The sequence below is a fragment of the Ovis canadensis genome, chromosome 3 (assembly GCF_042477335.2).
Source record: "Ovis canadensis isolate MfBH-ARS-UI-01 breed Bighorn chromosome 3, ARS-UI_OviCan_v2, whole genome shotgun sequence".
Classification (NCBI taxonomy): Eukaryota; Metazoa; Chordata; class Mammalia; order Artiodactyla; family Bovidae; genus Ovis; species Ovis canadensis.
This window is the reverse complement of record NC_091247.1, coordinates 35,531,631-35,550,805: the sequence shown is the minus strand read 5'-3', so window position 1 is coordinate 35,550,805 and position 19,175 is coordinate 35,531,631. Positions and strand designations below refer to the sequence as shown.

Below are 19,175 nucleotides of genomic sequence, written 5' to 3'. Positions count from 1 at the left end.
CAGGAGGTTCTCTCAACAGCCCTTCTTTACCAAGTCACTCTGTGATGAGGGTGGGGAAACCCAGAAAAAGATGCTTTCGACACCACCTGACTACCTAGAGTCTACTTCACTCATTACCATGTTGTATGATCGCATCTGCATGGGAAGCTGTGCTCACGCTCAGCACAAACAATGTTCAAAGGGATCTTCAGGTCTTGCTCCCTCCATGGAGACATCTTGTCTACCCGACTTCTATGCTGTCCGCCTATGAGGAACTGTTGCTCCCACTGAGAATTTGCTCTCATTGGAAAAGTAAAAGTCCCTGCTTCTTTCCCATGACAGCATGCAAACCAAACCATGCGTAGCTGTGAATGTGTGTATGCAAAATATAGAGATTAGTGGTCTTCAAATTTAAGCATGCATCAGAATCATCTGGAGAGCTTGTTAAAACACAGATGGCTGGTCCCCACCCTCAGAGTTTCTGATTTAGTAGGTCTGGGGTGGGCCCAAGGCTCTGTGGTTAGAAGAACAATATCAAATCACAAAGCCAGCTGCAGACGTTAGCACACATCCACGGGGCTGAGCCTGAGAACTCTGAAATGACCTCTTCTCAAAGAAATCAGGATCTGGGTAAAAAAGGCAACAAAATGAAAACTAAGACCTCCTCTCCTCAACTCTAGAGGGTTTATTTTAGCTTCTGATGATGATGGCCAATCACCGTATTCTTGTTGCCATAATGTGTAATACAGTGAATTCTGGGAACACTAACGAGTGTGCAAAGGTTAGGGGAAATCTTTGGGGCTGGTAAAATGTGGAGGAGATGAGAGATTTGCTTGGAAAGCACATTACAGTATTCTAAAGGGGTGGCTGAAGCTGGCCATTTCTGCCTCCTAAATTTGTAGCAGGCAGAAAGGAAACACACACATATATATGTGCTCATGTATGTCCATATCTGTGTGTGTACATACATGTATATGGCTTGATATGCAGATTGGAAGGGGTGGCTTCCTGCTGGTCATTCTGTAAGAAATGACCTGTAAGAGATAATGAACCCAAAGAACCAAATAGAGATGGAAGAAGTTTGAACCATCTGGGATCTTATTAAAATAGAACCCTGCACACACATTTCATTGGCTTGTTATTCCGGAATCCTCAATTTGAGTTTTGTTAATATCATCATATATGATAAAGACCCAGCCTGGAACCACAGCAAAGCACTTTAGCAATTGCTCTCCTTGGGGAGAGAACTCATCAGAGATAAGATTAAATTTGTGTGGGCTGATTAGCCTAAACATTATCTGGTACAGATTGTCCATCACCTCGAAAGAAGTTGATAAACATATTGTTAACTCATCAACATTTTTACAGAAGGGGCCTCTTATCAGAAGGCCATCTAAACTATGATGAAAGTTCATGAATTACCAGAAAATGGTTGACTAGAGTACAGAATGGGGAAAGTGCCCACTGGACAGAAAAAGGAACGGCAGGGAGAAGCTTTGACGCTTGGGAGTTCTTAAACTACCTGGGGCAATAATCTGAAAAACCAACTTTCTCTCAATTGTCAGCTAGAGCTGCCCAACCCTTTGCACTCAGATCTGAGGGACTTATATAAAGACTTTTGCTCTGGTGGTAAACTGCTGGCCCAGGTTAGTCTATGTTCCTGTCTTTGGAGTGCTTTGGCATGAGTTTACATGAAAAAAATATGTGACTGGCACATAGGAGCTCAAGAAATGTGTTCAGCAGAATTAAAGGCTAAGGAAGTGTATCAGAGACTTTATAGCTCTTGAAGCTCTAAATGATGGAAACTGCAGGGAAGGGAAATATATTCATCCAAGTGTCTTGGGGTGAGTTTGAACTTGTTCAGTAGGTGGGTCCCGCCAAGGGGACAAAGTGAAGTCACTCAGTCGTGTCCAACTCTTTGCTACTCTGTGGACTGTAGCCCACCAGGCTCCTCTGCCCATGGGATTTCCCAGGCAAGAATACTGGAGTGGGTTGCCATTTCCTTCTCCAGGGGATCTTCCCAACCCAGGGATCAGACCCAGGTCTCCCACATTGCAGGCAGATGCTTTAACCTCTGCACCACCAGGGGACAGGCAGGCTGTTATTCCCTGCAGGGCATCATGACTTCCTAGTCACAGGCTAGTTAGGTCCCAAGTCTCATGAGCATGTGGTGACTCTAGAAACAGCTTCTGGATGCACACTGGATAGTATGTGCCCTGGACAGCTCACCACTGACCCACAATGAATCGAAGCCCCTGGTGGTCACAGTGCTACAACCCGGGCAATTTAAATTTCAGCGCTGGAATCGCTCATTTTAAATAAATGATGTCAGGGACTTAGAAATGACTTGTTCTAATTTATACTATTGGTGACAGTGGCATAGAATTAACTTTGTTCTACTTTCAAATGCCATGAATTTTCCCCCTTTGCATGGAATTAGCAGCTTGACTTTAAGATAGCCAACTTCAATAGACAGCCAGTGCCCTTTCTGGCTCCTTATTGCCACTCTTCTGTTTACAAAATGTTACTCCTTTTCTCACTGGGAAAACCTTAAGTCATCCTCAAGGCCCATTGTATTTTTTTTTTAAACTTATCCCAGTGATCTTATGGACAGGGCCATGAAGTAATACAAAATGATGTAAGTACTTATGAAGTTATAAAGCCCACAGGAGGTACATTCAATAAATTTTATGTATGCATTGAAAACCATAGGGGTGTGGAGAGCCAGACATGATTGAGCATGAACACAAGCCACAGCCCACTGACCAGGAGGAGGAAACTAGAAGCGTGCGTGCATGCACTCATTCATGCTACCAAACAGCAACTGGCAATGAAAATTACTTACATCAGCTCTACATATCTCATCCCAAACCCCACAGATCAGCGGAAGAGGTTCATCACCTACGGGCTCCGGATGGAGTGATGTGAGGCACCCAGGCGGGCCAGGGGCTGTGGCCTGTTGATGAGGGCAGTATCTTATTTTGAAATTATCACTTGTTCATTAGCTGGGTGTATTGGTGGATTGGTTTGAGAGAGACATTCGAAAAGAGGACTACAAAAAAGGTTTTTGAAAATGACTCTGAAGGTAAAACAGTTATTTGATAAGAAAGTCTCAGTGAAAAATTGTCTTAATGGAAGGCACTTTGGTGCAATGGGTTTTTAGGATCTTTTTCAACCCTGGGAATTTTTGATTTGCTGAAGTAGAAATACTCCGCAATAAAGATAAGTTCAACAAGCGTTTATCAGGCTCCCACCATGTGCTGAGTCACTGGCGATGTAAAGATAGATGATCTGCTCTTAGAAGTACATATCAGATGCCTTCATCTCAATTAGAAATTGTAAACATGGTCTCCAGAAGGGTGAATGACCTCACCAAAAATGTGACAATTATCAAGGGTGATAATAGCGTGGCCCGGTGCTAAGTCTTTCTCCTGCCCCAACAGCCACAAGTGTGATTAAAATGTCCAATCAGATATCAAGTGCAGTAATGAAATGTGTTTTTCATTTTTGTCCAGTTAGCTGTGGCCATTTTTCGAAATGACGCATTTTAGCGGGGGTACTCAGAGGGGCCAACCCAGCATTAGCCCTTGAGTACTGCCACCCAGTAGACCAGTGCCGGCATTTTGTTCCCCGGCCTACTTGGTTAGATCAAGGATGCCTGTATCTGTCCACCTGCTTATCCAAACAACTATCACCAGAGCATCTCATACCTCAAGGTCTCAAGATTTCTTGTGCTTACATCTTCAAGTGCCAATAAACAGGACCATCTCCAGGGTCAGGGGATAAAGGAGAGGTTCATGTTTCATTTGGCTTTCAGATGTTCAGATATGCTCTAATGGACTGCTTGCTTATCACTGTTGTGATAGGAACATAATCTGGACAGATTGCAAAATCTTTACAGACCATCCTTTTAGAATGATAAGATTAAAAGAGGATAGATATCATTTCACTGTAGAGAGTATGGCTATTAAAACAAACGTCACCCTCCCTCTCCTTACACAAACATACACAGGCACACACACATATATGTATAGACACGTGTATACATACGTATACATATATGTATACAGACACGTGCATATGTAATATACATATACACATACATCTTTGAGCTTTTGCTATTGGAGAGCCTACATATGAAGCTAATAATTTGTTTCTGTTACTAAAATTCTGCTAGCAAACTAACCAACAGGAAGAGGCTGTCACTAATATGGGGAAAAAGCATAAAGATGCTGTGTGTGTGTAAGACTTTTATCACCTATTCCATTCTTCTGCAACTTCGTCAAGAGCCAGTTACGTACTGAAGTGTTCCGAGAGAAGATCTTTAACTTATTTGCCAGTCACTTGGCTTGATTCGAGTATGTGGAGCTAAGACAGGCATGAAGGGCAAGCTGACACTTACTTGTTCTACTAACACTCAGCAAAAGGAGACAACCTGCCCACAAAGATTTGCATACCGTAACATCTCCAAACTTTGCTTTCTATCCTGGGAGGCACGTAGGAGGCATTCAACAATCATCTGATAGATGAGTAAACAAGGGAACAAATCAATGAACACACGAGTCACTCCCCAGGACGCACGAGAACCCACTGCACAGTTGCAGAGATGCTCCTAGGCTGAGGTTCTGAGTTGTGTGGGCCACCGCATGGCCCCCACCCGGGGCCTTCCATGGCCTGGTGCACACAGCTATCACCCCCAGGTTGACTCATTCGGAGGAAAAGGCTCAGCCCTTAGGCAGCCCCTCTTTGGAAAGGTCTCTGCCTAGAACATTCCATGAGTCTCACTTTCATGACCCAGCAACAGTCATTTTGAAAATACCCAGAAGTAGTGAAAACGGCACGTGTGTAAGACTTTGTGCTTTCCTGTGCTGTGCGGTGTTTGAGTACACACTGACGGCCCTACTCAGAGCATGGACTTTTTGCTTCCTGCTTAAGGCAGTTCTGCTTTTCACAGAACAAATCTGCCTCATCAAGGCTTCCCAGCGGGGACAATGACATCACCTCACTCACCTGACACTGGGCCCTTTGCAGAGCATGGCCTAGCACACAGTTAATGCTCAATAAATGCTTTCTGATAATGTTATCATGTTTTTGTTAAAGAATAATCAAATACAGGCATGAACTTGCAAGTATACACACAGAGCTGGATGGCCCTGAAAACCTCTCAGGTATATCTCAGATTGTGGGGATTGACATCCTAAGGCTACTCTTACTGTGATGGGTTTAGACCTCACATGAGTTTACAAATCACTGGACTTGAGCCGTGTACCTGAGGTGGGAACCGTGTCAGAGGGATCCTTGTCAGAGCACCTGATTTCTGCTCCATCTCTCACCTGAAAGGAGACACATGGAGAAATAATAAGAAATGGTTCTTCCGTGTAAGAAACTGGGTGAGAAGTGTGCCTCTACTGGGGAGATACCACTTAATACAGAAACCTGGGCATCTTTCAGGAGTTGTCCCTCTCCTTCAATGCTCACACCGAGTGTCCGCAAAACCCCTTCCAGCTGCTCCCAGGCCTCCCCCTCTTCTCTAGGCCCTCAGCCTAATTTCAGGCTTCATCACTTCTTTCCAAAATATGGCTGTATTCTTCAGCACCGTTACTGCTGGCCTGTAGGCTTCCTCCTTAGCCTTCTGAATCCATTCAGAGGACTCTTTTTCTCTCAACATAAAAATCAGTCCCTTGCCCAGATTCTCAGTGAAAGCAGGAATTTTTGTCTGTTTCGATTACTGTGTTTCCAGAGCCTATAACACTGCACAGTAGAAGCTCAGTAAATGCTTGTTGGTTAAATATGCATGTTTCTACTCTGTACGAACAGCAGCATAAAGTCCATCCTCCTTGGTATGGCCTAGGAGGCCCTCAATGTTTCAAACCGTCCAGTAGCTCTCTGTCCCCTCCGTGTCTTTGCCCAACACCCACCTCTGCCCTTTCTTTCCTCTTCCTTCTCCCTGTTTCCCTCCTCCCACCCACCTGGCTACGCCTTCGTCACCCCCAAGGCTGAGGTCGTGGGAGCCCCGGGGAAGGCTTCTCAGCTCCCTCCTGTCGTGTGCTTTCCAGCTGTGTTCTCAGAATACCCATGGGAACCTCGCAGGGCTTGGTACATTGTGCTGCCACTGCTGGCTGACCCCACTAGACGATCTGTATTTTTATCTCCTATACTTGGTCTTCATCCACCCACTCATTTAGTTTCTCAGCTAACAGTGATGAGATACCTGCCCTGAGCCCCTGCCCTCACAGAGCCTGCAAGCTAATGGTACACAGCTTGTATTCAGTAAGTGTATCCTGAAGGGCTGTATTGCTCCCTCTTATATAAAACTCACGGCCTGGTTCAGTTCATTCAGTTCAGTCACTCAATCGTTTCCGACTCTTTGCAACTGACCCCACAAATCGCAGCACGCCAGGCCTCCCTGTCCATCACCAACTCCCAGAGTTCACTCAGACTCATGTCCATCGAGTCAGTGATACCATCCAGCCATCTCATCCTCTGTCGTCCCCTTCTCCTCCTGCCCCGAGTCCCTCCCAGCATCACAGTCTTTTCCAATGAGTCAACTCTTCGCATGAGGTGGCCAAAGTACTGGAGTTTCAGCTTTAGCATCATTCCTTCCAAAGAAATCCCAGGGCTGATCTCCTTCAGAATGGACTGGTTGGATCTCCTTGCAGTCCAAGAGACTCTCAAGAGTCTTCTCCAACACCACAGTTCAAAAGCATCAATTCTTTGGCGCTCAGCCTTCTTCACAGTCCAACTCTCACATCCATACATGACCATGGGAAAAACCATAGCCTTGACTAGACAGGCCTTAGTCGGCAAAATAATGTCTCTGCTTTTGAATATGCTATCTAGGTTGGTCATAACTTTCCTTCCAAGGAGTAAGCGTCTTTTAATTTCATGGCTGCAGTCACCATCTGCAGTGATTTTGGAGCCCCCCAAAATAAAGTCTGACACTGTTTCCACTGTTTGCCCACCTATTTCCCATGAAGTGATGGGACCGGATGCCATGATCTTCGTTTTCTGAATGTTGAGCTTTAAGCCAACTTTTTCACTCTCCTCTTGCACTTTCATCAAGAGACCTTTTAGTTCCTCTTCACTTTCTGCCATAAGGGTGGTGTCATCTGCATATCTGAGGTTATTGCTATTTCTCCCAGCAATCTTGATTCCAGCTTGTGTTTCTTCCAGTCCAGCGTTTCTCATGATGTACTCTGCATATAAGTTAAATAAGCAGGGTGACAATATCCAGCCTTGACGTACTCCTTTTCCTAGGTAGATACTGTTAAATGTGCATTATACTTTATAACTTAACACTTCTATGAGGTAGGATGATGACTCTCATCATTTCCCAGATTTGGAAAACCAAGGCACAGAGAGGTTGAGTACTTTGCCTGCTGACACAGAGCCAGTAATAGGAAGAGTCTGTGTTTGAACCCAGAGCCCACTCGCTCAACTCACTGAGCCGCATTGCCTCTTATCATCCTTATTGCTGTGAAGTTGGTGAGAGAGTGTGGGATGAGTTGATAAACCGTCTTTCAGACTGTTATCTCTCTGGTTTTGCGATGCAGGCCCTGGCCATCAGCTTTGCCTTCACCACCCAGAACAAACTGCACCCTCTTTTATCCAGTAGGGAGGCGGGGGTGGTGCTAGGACTGAATTCACCTCAACCCACATTGGTCCCTGGTCCTCTGAGAAGGAGGATGACAACCTTCAAGTGTTTCTTGTGTGCGCAGAGGACTGTGGAGTGCCCTATCTAATCTCAACAGGAAGTATTAGAAAAAGACTCATGAGATAAGTCAAAATGAAGACGTGAGTGAGTGTGAGGCGGCCCCGAAGGGGTGGCTGATGGCTGAGGACTTCCACGTTGACTGCTTTCAGATCTCACCCCGTTTCCCTGTCTTTTCTTGACTTTCTCTTCAGATTAAGGGCTTGGATGAGTTTAAAAGGGCTTGTCAGAGATTTGAGGAGGGCCTGAAGATTTTTAGGGTTTCCCAGGTGGTGCTAGTGGTAAAGGACCTGCCCGCTGATGCGTGGGACATAAGAGACGTGGGTTCGATCCCTGGATTGGGAAGATCCCTTGGAGGAGGAAACGGCAACCCACTCCTGTATTCTTGCCTAGGAAATCCCACGGACAGAGGAGCCTCGTGGCCTATGGTCCATAGGGTCGCAAAGAGTCGGACATGACCGAGCACAATCATATACAAAGATTCTTGCCTCACATCAAAACAGACAGGGAGCCAGCAGCACTGAGCCCCCAGTATACCCAGTGAAGCCACGGGACGCTGGTTGCCAAGATCATTCTAAAGATGGAGTATGAGGGCAGCCCTGCTTCAAGCACCTAGGGGACACCCACACACGTGTTCCTTCACCCTCTCCAGCCTGCCCCTGGGGGTCCAGCACACAAAGAACCCCTCAGAAGCTTCTAAAACTCATCGAGTGGCTGCCCCTGGTTCATTGGCATGTTTGTCAATCACAGAACACCTCTCCATACCTCAGTCTTCACCTGGGGCTTTAGCATCCTGGGCAGATAGTTGCTGTTCCTATAGGTGAACAGATAGGGATTCTCCTGCAGAGAAAGAAAATGTATTGTAGCCACGATCCAGGAATCCTTATCCTTGAATCATCAGGTCTTATCACCCAGCAATGCCTTCGGCCAATTTGAAGCATTCATACCATCCTTTAAATGATGAGAAAACCACGCTCTGGCTTTTCTTCTCTGTACTGCCCACTAGTTCCCCGCAGGAGTTCATTAACACTTTGAAATTCCCCATTTGCCACAGTCAGCATCTCTTGCTTTCTACCTGAGGTTCCTGCCACCAGGCGCAGCAGGTATATCTCCATGAAAAGAGAACTTAAAGTTTCCTGAGAGCCAAGGCCAAGAGAAAAATAGGATGAATTGCATAGTGACAAAAAACTTACCAATTCATCAAGAAAGACAAAATTCATCAACATTAATTCTATACCTACTATACATTAGGCACATATTTAAGATACCCATCTTGGCATTTGGGGCCAGGTGACCTGTGGCTTTGTTCCTATGCCCTGCATAGGTATGGAAGGGGCCTGAGTTCTATTAAAACAGTTCTTCTGGCCCACAGATATAAACCTTAGGTGTGCCCAGGCCCAGAAGAACAGACCCATGACTCTAATGGGGCTAATGTCTCATCCAGGTGAGACCCACTTTCACAGCAAAGCCTACTTCTTTGTGACCCCACCATTCTTCCCAACTCAGTAGGAGATTCCCCCTACCCCCACCTCAGCCCCCTCCAGTCCTTGCCTACCTGGGAGGGACATTTCAGAGGCCTCTCTTTTGCACTAAACGGTTCATCTTTCTGTCCTGCTGGCTGCAACTGGAATAGAAGGTAATATTTAGAACAGCAAAGTCTTACACAGGTGGCAGCGCCCTAGGGTACCACTGAGGGACGCTCATTCGCCCTGTGTTTCTCAGACTGTGACCCTGGGAGGGCAGCATCAGCTGGGAATGCATTAGAAATGCCACTTCCCAGCCCCCAGCCCTGGGGTGGGACCCAGCTCTGTGTGTTTTATCAAGTCCTCCAGAGATTCTGATGCCTGCTCAAGCTGAATTCCACTGCAGGAGAGGAAACACCAATGCCCAGCCCACTGCTCCTATTACAGGGAAACTGAACACCAGAGAGAACTGAACACCATCTAGTCAAACCTGTGGTTTTTCCAATAGTCACGTATGGATGTGAGAGCTGAGCCATAAAGAAGGCAGAGCACCAAAGAATTGATGATTTCAAACTGTGATGCTAGAGAAGACTCTTGAGAGTCCCTTTGGCAGCAAGGAGATCAAACCAGTAAATTCTAAAAGAAATCAGGCCTGAATACTCATCGGAAGGACTGATGCTGAAGCTCCAATACTTTGGTCACCTGGTGTGAAGAACTGACTTATCAGAAAAGACCCTGATGCTGGGAAAGAGTGAGGGAAAGAGAAGAAGGGGGGCGGACAGAGGATGAGAGGATTGGATGGCATCATCAACTCAATGGACATGAGTCTGAGCAAACTCAGGGAGATAGTAAAGGACAGGGAAGCCTGGCATGCTGCAGTCCATGGGGTCGCAGAGTCGGACATGACTGAGCGACTGAACAACAACCGAGTTCCATTGCAGGAGAGGAACCACCGATTCCAGCCCACTGTTATGACAGGGAAACTGAACACCAGAGAGACTGAACTGACACGAGGACTTGGGTGTCCAGATCCAATCGAATCACTCTCATGCAGTTGCTGGCTTCCTGACCTTCCAGCAGCTGGTTATTTATTCTGCTTGACTTCCTGTCCCCCATCCTTGCTGCCCTGATACTGCCTGGCTCCCTGATTACATTTCCCTCTGAGAGGAGAATAGGAATGGGAAGGAAAGGCAAATACATGGTGTAAACCAGCAGGAATGAATGAAACACTTGGTCACCTGGCAAGCCCCGTGTTTCTACCTGGGACACAGAGGCGCAGGGGCATGGGGCACAGCACAGCCCCATGCTAACAAGCAGAGAGTGTGCCTGCATTTCAGGAAGAGTGATAGTGGTATCAGCGCTGATAGAGGCAGCTACTTAAATGATAACTGAAGCCGATCTAACATAGCAAAAAGTGACGTAGCAAAAAGTGTGTGGTGTATCCACAAGGAGAGCAGCGGAGGATCCATTCCAGGAAATTCACTGGAGGGAAGATGAGAAAATGAAGGCAGCTGAAGAATTCAACGGAGGAGGAATTTTAAGCTCCTTCTGTTACTTTAAAATGTTCACTGTACATTTGTAAGGGACTTCCCAGGTGGCACGAGTGGTAAAGACCTGCCAATGAAGGTAGATGTTCGATCCCCGAGTCGGCAAGATTTTCCGGAAGAGGGTACGGCTACCCACTCCAGTATTCTTGCCTGGAGAATCCCATGGACAGAGAACCTGGCAGGCTACAGTTCAAAGGGTCGCAAAGAGTCAGAGATGACTGAAGCAACTTAGAATGCACACACACACACACATTTGTAAACACTTAAGAGGAAAATGCAGTGGCTTTGAGAGATCGTAGATTTTCTCTTGCCCACACTTCTACTGTTTGGAAACCTCGTGTTTGCTGCCGTCACTGCTGCCCCCAGGGGCTGGGCTCCTAGGGCACCCCATCCTGCTACTCCCTTCCCCTTCCAAGCACTCTGATAAGGGACACAAGAGACAGCAGACAATGGGACGGACGCCCCTGTCTTGCTCAGTCACGGGCTCTGCCATCTTGCAAGAGCCTTTTAGACTCCTCAGCAGTATCTTATCCCAGCATCTGTGCCCAGTGAACAGGAAAGAACTTTACCCTTCTTGGGATTGGCTTGTCACCCAAACGGACCAGGTCAGATAAAAGGGTGTAATTAACCTTTTGGCAAAGGAGTGGCAACCTTTCGCTCAGGGGCTGGAGGAAGAACAGGGTTCCTCAGCTCCTTTCAGTTTTATTCTGATGGTGGACACTTCTAAGTGTGGGAGTCCCACCCATAAGGTTCAGGACTGCTCTGAAAGGAAGTGTTCAGTGGACCTGGCTTGGTGGCCTGAAGTCGAACTGGCCTGATTTCTCCAATCTTTCAAGAATTTAATCAATGATAGAATCTGGAAAGAAACACTGAGAAAACCACATCATGCTTATTTTAGTCAAATGGATATCACAGAGCCTAATTTTTTTTAAGGACTCCAAAGGAAGAGTCGTAGGTTTTCTCAATAAACCCATTTGCATGAATAATCTTATCCTAAATGTTTCTTTATCCATCACCTACATCCTTCCTGCTGCCATTAATTCCCTTTACACCTGCTCTGACCCTCCACCTCAGGATGGAAAATGACTTGGTCCATCAAAAGGCCACGTGCGCGTCCCTCCATCCACCACCCCACGCTGCACACACACGCACACCCTCCAGGGACACTGATGCTGGGCTTTGCTCGTGGTCTCCTTTTCCTTTCACTGCTTGCATCTCCTGTGCTTTGGCTTCCCGGCCCCTGAGATGAACTGGAGTGTGGGAGGGGCAGGGGGGTGACCTTAGACATGCTCTCGAGATTCCCGCTCCACTGGGAGCCATTCCCCAGCCTTCTTGCTGTGCCCTGAGATTCTAACACTAGCACAGGGCTAGGCATAAGGTGGGGGTCCGTGGCCACTGGATCTGGCAACAGCCCCCACAGGTGGGTCTCGTCAACACTACTGTTGTATAAGAATTATCAGAATTTACCGGGGAGGCAGGAAGGGCCTGGGAATGAATTACATCCCAAACACAAATCCTCCTCTGCTTTGTGTCAGGAGCTCAACTTCCATCTGAGTGGTTCATTCGGCTGGGATGGTGCTAGGTGTATGGGGTTTTCCTTTACCAACTCTCAGAGCTCACACCCATCCCGAGCTTAGCCAGGGGAGCAGACACTGTGTGGTTGGCCCAGCCAGCTCCACTGTTGTGTCCTGGGGCAAGGCCAAGGAGAGAAGCGATAGAATCCGGGCCCCTGTGGTCATAGCAGTTCTGCTGGCGCCTCTCTGCTCCCCAAACAAGAGGGTGGTCCTCCCTCGGGCCTCTGTGGGTCTGCAAATCTGAGCATGATGGACATAACTGGCTTTGACAACTCTGTGGTCTCGGTGGGGTCCAACATAGCAGAGACGCACAGAGGTGAAGGAAGGGAGGCTTGCGGCCTCCCCATGTCCCTGGGAGGACCCAAGGGGGAATGCTCCTGTATTTGCCAAGGCCTTCTGAGGCTGGCCAGGAGAGAAAAGGGGGCCCAGAAAGACCGTGTGATACACCTCAAGAAACAACCAATAGCACAGCTGGACCCGAACCTAGGTTTTCTGGCTCATTACCCGGTGCCCTTTCCCGAAACCTGTTACTGCCCTGATTTCTCATAAATTATCCGGGGCCTGCAGGAGCTGTCTGTGTGTTCTGGCAGCTGTGCTTGCTCTGGGAGTGAGATGGTGGGATAGCCTGTCATTTCACCCAAGAGGAAGAAGGGCACAGACCTTCCTGGGGACACACTTCTCTCCTAGTGACTCAGCTCCAGGAAGTGTGAAGCCTCTCACTAGGAAATGATTGCTGTTTGGGGTGGGCAGGTAACTGCCCACCTAGGAAAGCCATCTCCACCTCAAAGCCCCTGGGACACCAATGAGGTCCCAGTCCCTGGTCTTGAATGCAAGACCTTCTGTTCCCCTCTGGGCTCCTGGGGAGGAGAGAGGTTTGGCTGAGCTTAAAGTATCAGCTCTCCTCCCACAGAGAGAGGGTTGGGGAGGGCAGCCTGTATAGGACCAGTCACTTTCCTTGGCCCTTCACAGGAGATCAGCAGTAACGTGGTTTTCCGGGGGAATATCTTGCCCAGGGGTCAGGCCCACTAAAAAGGGTCCTCATCCAAAGAAATCAAATGCCTCTTCTGAAGGCTGGTGTGACTCCATGGACCCAGGCTGCCTGTGCCAGCCCTGCCCTCCCTGTCTCATCGGCTACCACACACCCAACTGCAGCTGCTCATGGACTCAGCTCTGCACCCCAGTCGAGGAGATGGAGAGAAAAATTTTTCTAATTCAAGGAAGAAGAAAACCAAGTTTCTGTCTTGGGAATTCTAAAAATAAGACAGCTTGGATGGGGAAAAAAGTAAATGGCAAAATCAGGTCTCTGTCTGGTGTCCTGGAGAGGCTCAGAGTCTTGACAGAACATTCCATCCACTGACGAATCCCAGACAGCCCTGGAGGAAACTTCAGAGTCTGGGGAAAGCCTGTCCCAGTCAGAGGAGGAAGGGTCACTGTGGTGAGTACTCGCTGTGGGCCGGGAGGGAGGGAGCCACACACTCACCACGTGTCAGCTCAGGGGTTTTGTAGAAAGGGAGCAGAGACCCTAGGTTCACACGCCCGTGAGACCTTTGAGCCCACTCACCCCAGGTACCACCCTGGGCCCTGGGAACCGCATGACAGCCCTCAAGTGTGAAGTGAGAGGAACCCGGACCTACTCGCTACGTGAGCCTGATCCCTAGTGCCTGACTCCCAGTGAAGTCTCCCAGACAGACTCCAGGGAGGTGTCCCTGCCTCCAGGAAGAGCGGAACTGAGGCTTTCCAGGGAGCCCTGCTCACTGTCAGGGCTGCAGCCCAGCTTCTGGGAAGAGGAGGGGAAACTCCCAGGGGTCCCAGCTGGGCCATACTAGGTGTGGGAGGGACCCCTGGTGGCCCAGAATCACCATCATCCTGGAGTCCTCGTGGTTCCTGCAGCCCCTCCAGCAGCAAGTGGGCAGGTCGGGCGCAGAGGCAGAGTCCTGCCCCTCCTTCCACAGAACAAACCCCAGGTTATCAGTGCAGCCCCGGAACCCCCAGCCACTCACCATGCTGTTCCAGAGAGTCAAGCCGAGAGCAGTGGGATCCTGGAATGGCTGCTCCCCCTGAAAGAGAACCAGATGAAGAGCCCTGTGTGCCCCGAGGGATGGGATAGCCCTGCCACACACTCTCGAAGCTCCCCTGGCAGAGATGGGGGCCCGATGCGCCTCGATCCTGCATGCTTCCCCATTAAGAATGGTGGGAGCGTAGAGGACGGCTGTCTGGGGTCAGGGCTGGGATGTGAGGGCCTGGAGGGGCGGGTCACACGCTACTTGTCATCATGGGGCTGTACACACTGAGCTAAAGACCAGAAGCAGCAGGTGGCACGGAAGTGATTCAGGTGTGGTCTGAGTAGGAGGGGGGTGAGAACTAATATTCCTCCTCCTCTTCTTTCTAAACCACTATTTAAACATCACAGAAGTCCCGGAGGGACACAGCGACTCCAGGAAACAGAAACCAAGAGCCTGGAGGGAAAACTGCCTAGATACACAGTGCTAAAGCCCCAGAGGCGTCAGAGACCTTGCTGAGCTGAGCGTGCCTAGACCCACCACAGCGCTTGTGGTTGCAGGCCTCCTGGGGTGAGAGGCATTGGTTCAGTGACCTGGGTGAGGAAGCAACTCGAATCACCCTCCCTTGTAAGGATGGGTGTGGAGGAGCCTGCAGAGAGAGTGTGGCGTGGTGCCTGGAAATTCCACCCTGAATAGTCACCATGGCTGAGAGATATGGAGGGCTTCCACACACCAGGCGCTGTTCTAAGATCCTCACACCTATTTACTCACCCCTGACAACCACCCTTACTCCTTGGAAGAAAAGTTATGACCAACCTACATAGCATATTCAAAAGCAGAGACATTACTTTGCCGACTAAGGTCTGTCTAGTCAAGGCTATGGTTTTTCCAGTGGTCATGTATGGATGTGAGAGTTGGACTGTGAAGAAGGCTGAGCACAGAAGAATTGATGCTTTTGAAGTGTGGTGTTGGATAAGACTCTTGAGAGTCCCTTGGACTGCAAGGACATCCAACCAGTCCATTCTGAAGGAGATCAGCCCTGGGATTTCTTTGGAAGGAATGATGCTAAAGCTGAAACTCCAGTACTTTGGCCACCTCATGTGAAGAGTTGACTCATTTTTGGAAAAGACTGTGATGCTAGGAGGGATTGGGGACAGGAGGAGAAGGGGACAACAGAGGATGAGATGGCTGGATGGTATCACTGACTCGATGGACGTGAGTCTGAGTGAACTCCGGGAGTTGGTGATGGACAGGGGGGCCTGGTGTGCTGCGATTCATGGGGTCGCAAAGAGTCGGACACGACTGAGCGGCTGAACTGAACTGAACTGACAACCACCCTACTAAAAATGGCCCTAACATCCCAGGTGAAGAACCAAAGCACAGAGAGTTCAGACAACTTGCCCACAGTCACACAGCCAGCCCATTCCAGAGCTGGTAGCTGTCTGTGTGAAGTCCATGCTCTTTACCTCCGGGCTGCTCTGCTTCTCAGAACCCACCTCACAGGGTTAGCCAGCCCCACGGGGAAACGGGCCCCAGAGTATAAGAGAGAACTGCAGCATTTCCCCTGAGACTGCACGTCCTGGGCTGGGTCTCCTGTGGAGGAGATGACAGGGGCAGGAGAGGGTGTGGGCCGGGCCTCACTCACTGAGGGTGGCGGCAGGGCTCTCTCGTAGAAGAAAGGCTGGAAGACGACCACGAAGGACTCCTGCTCATTGTACTTGCTGGAGGCCAGGAGATGTTCCCAAGTTTCCTGAAGAAACGAGCACCGTCAAGGTTCAGCCTGCCCCATCCTCCTGTCCTCCCAGCAAGTCCCTCACCCCTGCACCGGTCAGAATGACCCACCCGTGCTGGTCTGATTTGTGCGCTGCTTGCAAGCTCCTCTCATCGCATATTTGGGGGCCTTATGATCAACTAAATTGGGTTTTCATTCTCCTCTGAAGTGCTAGCATCAGCTAATAGCAGAGTTAGACCTGAAATATATTCTCTGAGAGCTCAAGAAGTATACAGCTGCCCACCACATGGCTAGGGCCCCCACGCTCTCTTCAAGGGCTGAGTTCTGTAAAGGGCTATGCTATGACCCCGTCAGAAGCTGTCGCTTCCTGAGTGAGTCAAGTGCCATACAGCTTCACAGGTATAAATCTCTTCTTAGATTAAAAATCATCATGGTAATATGTATCAGTGGGAGCTGTGTTCTGTGCTGTTTGCTGGTGGGGATGAAGGCTTCTGCTGAGCCATCCACACTGTCATGGGGTCTCTGCTGTAAGCTTGATACATGTCTTCAGGGGCTATTGTTTCTGGCTATAGTCTGGGGCACAAGCCTAATCTGGGCAAACTAGCTCAGCAGCCACAGTATATACGGTAATGACCAAACGATCTCGGAGTGCTCTCCAAAGTTCTTCAGCATGTTTAGCCGTAGGTACCACCACCACCCTTGCACTTCCACCTACTCTCCCCCCAGCAACCAGTACGTCCCCACTTTACATCCAGGAAAATCACAGCACCACCCGGAAGTGCCCCCAGAGGAGTTGCTGCCTTGGGTTCCTGACTCTCAGTCCCAACTTCAGCAGGTGGGGCCCCACCTCAGCAAGCTGGCACCCTCATTGTTCCTACACCTCTGTTTTCACGGCCACCCTCCCCTGTGAGCCAGCAGCCAGTGTCCCAGAGTGGGCTCACCTGGTAAGCCCACTGGGTCACAACACTGCTCAGCCGCGAGGTCTCCCCTGAGCACCTGCAGGGCTGGGCCGTGGGGCTGCAGGTTAAAACAAGCCAGAAGTGAGTGTGGATGCGGTGCTGGGACCATCCAGGCAGCCCCTTGGGGAAAGATGGGGATGCGGGGACCTGGGTGCTGCTTAGGGAGCAGGGAAGGGACGAGTTGGGGGTCTCAGAGGGTCTAGGAGAAAGAAGGAAGTAAGGAAAGAAGAAAGGGAGGATGGGAGGGACACACTGGGGAGAAAAAGGGTACATTATGGAGACACCTCCTGATGCACTGCCTCCCTCCCTCCCCCAGAGGCCCACCTTCTCTCCTTCTTTCCCCTACTCTGAGACCCTCTCCCTTCTTCCTCTTCAAATGCCCCTTTCCTCTCCTTTCCATCGCCACCACCTCCAACCATCCCTGTCCTGACTTTATCCACATGAACTTCTTTTCTGGGTTCAGTTCAGTTCAGTCGCTCAGTCATGTCCGACTCTTTGCGACCCCATGGACTGCAGCACTATCCATCACCAAGGACATCACGAAGGATATCTTTTCTGGATACAAGGCCAGAAATCTCAAGATTTAGGTTCATAAAGTTTAAATTCTCTGAAACATTTCAGAAATATATGGGAATCAAGTTGTGTGAAAATAAAATCCACTTAGGCTAAATTGTCTCTCCAGTGTCCTGAAGTAACACGTCTTGGCTTATGGACGTTTTACCCAAGCTGTTTTTTAAACTCTCAAGTCATTCTGGTGGGAGTAGGGCACCTGGCGCCAAGTCAACCAGAGTGACTATTTCATTCCTTAATCCAGGCCGCTCCTGCAGCCCAACTCTGCCCCACCGGCTGTGTGATCACACACATACACGTCCCCTCGCCTCTCTCTAACTCCATCCCTTGGATCAGTTAATGCACGTGAAGTGCCTCACACAGTGCCTGACACATGGTACCAGGCCGCAAATGCTGGTCCCCTTTTTACCTAAGCAGAGTCTTCTGATGCCAGTGTGAGCCCCTCAGGGCCTCAGAGAGATCGACCAGGTTCACAAATGCTTTGGGGACCTAGAGGGATACAAGGGAAAAGATGAACATTTGCAGAGTCAGGGTCACGGCTGCATGGCCTTTCTGGAACCCTTGGTTTGAACCTAGTTTGGGGTCCAGTTGAGCACGATGGGCCTCTTTGTTAAACAGGCAGGCCCTTTGGGAGATAGTTGGTTAGGGTTGGTTCAAAGCTTTTGGCCCTGCTGCTGTGCCATCATCCCCCATGGTGGGCAGGGTACCTCTCCACCACAGTATGGACAGGGCAGCAAGACCTGGTGATAATAGGACTGTAGACTCTCTTCTTCTCCCAGAGCTCCCCTGGGGTTTCCAGGATATGCAGTGCCCTCACTGGTCATTTAGTGGAGTTTGAGGGTTCTCAAGGCCCCTCCAGGCCATCACCACCCTAGATGCAGTCAGAGCCAGTCCTCAGGAAATAGCAGGTCACCAAGAACCTAGGGAAGAACTGGCCTATATCCTTCCTCCTCTCCAGAGGTCCCTCAGGAATATCCTTTGCAAGAGTAAAGAGTTCTATATCTGACCCGTTTTTCATCAAAAGGCCAAGAAGCCTGGCTCCTCCAATGCCTTCCCTTTCTCTGGAGTCTTGGACTCCCTCCTGGGAGTCCGTTTCCCCATTGCAGTGGAGGCCGTTTAAAGGAAACCAGAGCCCCGCCAACCCACAGAAGGACAGTTTCTCTTGGCTGCTGCAGGCGCCTGTGACGGAGTTCTGGGCGCCTGGGCCCACAGAGCTGGGGGAGCCTCACCTCCTGTTGCAGGTAGTCCAGCGTCCTGGTCAGCTGGTCCAGGCTGCTTGTCACATGACTTTGCTGTGGAAGGAGAAATGTGCTAAACGTGGGTGGGACGAGATGTCCAGGCTCACACCGGCCTGTCTCTTGCTTTCAGCAGCCACCCCCACCTACCTCGATGGGCCTGATAGCGACAAAGGCCCTTCTAGATCCCAGTCTCCCACAGACAGGTGTAGAGTTCCCAGAGCTCCCTAGGTTGTTTTTTTTTTTTTTTTTTCTGGTCCATTCTCTGACTTCCCTGACCCATCACCCACCACCAGGAAAAAAGTTTCATGTCAGGGAAGAGCAAGCCCAAGATCAAGGCAATTAGAAAGCTAACATTTGGGACAGGAGGCCAGACTTACTCCCAAAGGCTGATGGAATCACTTT

The 19,175-nt window shown here is 49.4% G+C and overlaps 1 protein-coding gene across 1 annotated transcript in view; it reads right to left on the bottom strand.

Annotated features, from left to right (window-relative positions):
• PLB1 (phospholipase B1) overlaps nucleotides 1–19,175 on the bottom strand; it is a 97,838-nt gene that overhangs the window by 65,664 nt on the left and 12,999 nt on the right. The window contains exons 6-13 of the mRNA XM_069582883.1: nucleotides 18,765–18,827; nucleotides 17,945–18,024; nucleotides 16,948–17,023; nucleotides 15,920–16,024; nucleotides 14,275–14,331; nucleotides 9,246–9,314; nucleotides 8,456–8,530; nucleotides 5,249–5,312 (exon numbers count right to left, since the gene is read on the bottom strand). Of these exons, the coding sequence (XP_069438984.1) occupies nucleotides 5,249–5,312; nucleotides 8,456–8,530; nucleotides 9,246–9,314; nucleotides 14,275–14,331; nucleotides 15,920–16,024; nucleotides 16,948–17,023; nucleotides 17,945–18,024; nucleotides 18,765–18,827 (589 nt within the window). The remainder of the gene's footprint in view (nucleotides 1–5,248; nucleotides 5,313–8,455; nucleotides 8,531–9,245; nucleotides 9,315–14,274; nucleotides 14,332–15,919; nucleotides 16,025–16,947; nucleotides 17,024–17,944; nucleotides 18,025–18,764; nucleotides 18,828–19,175) is intronic.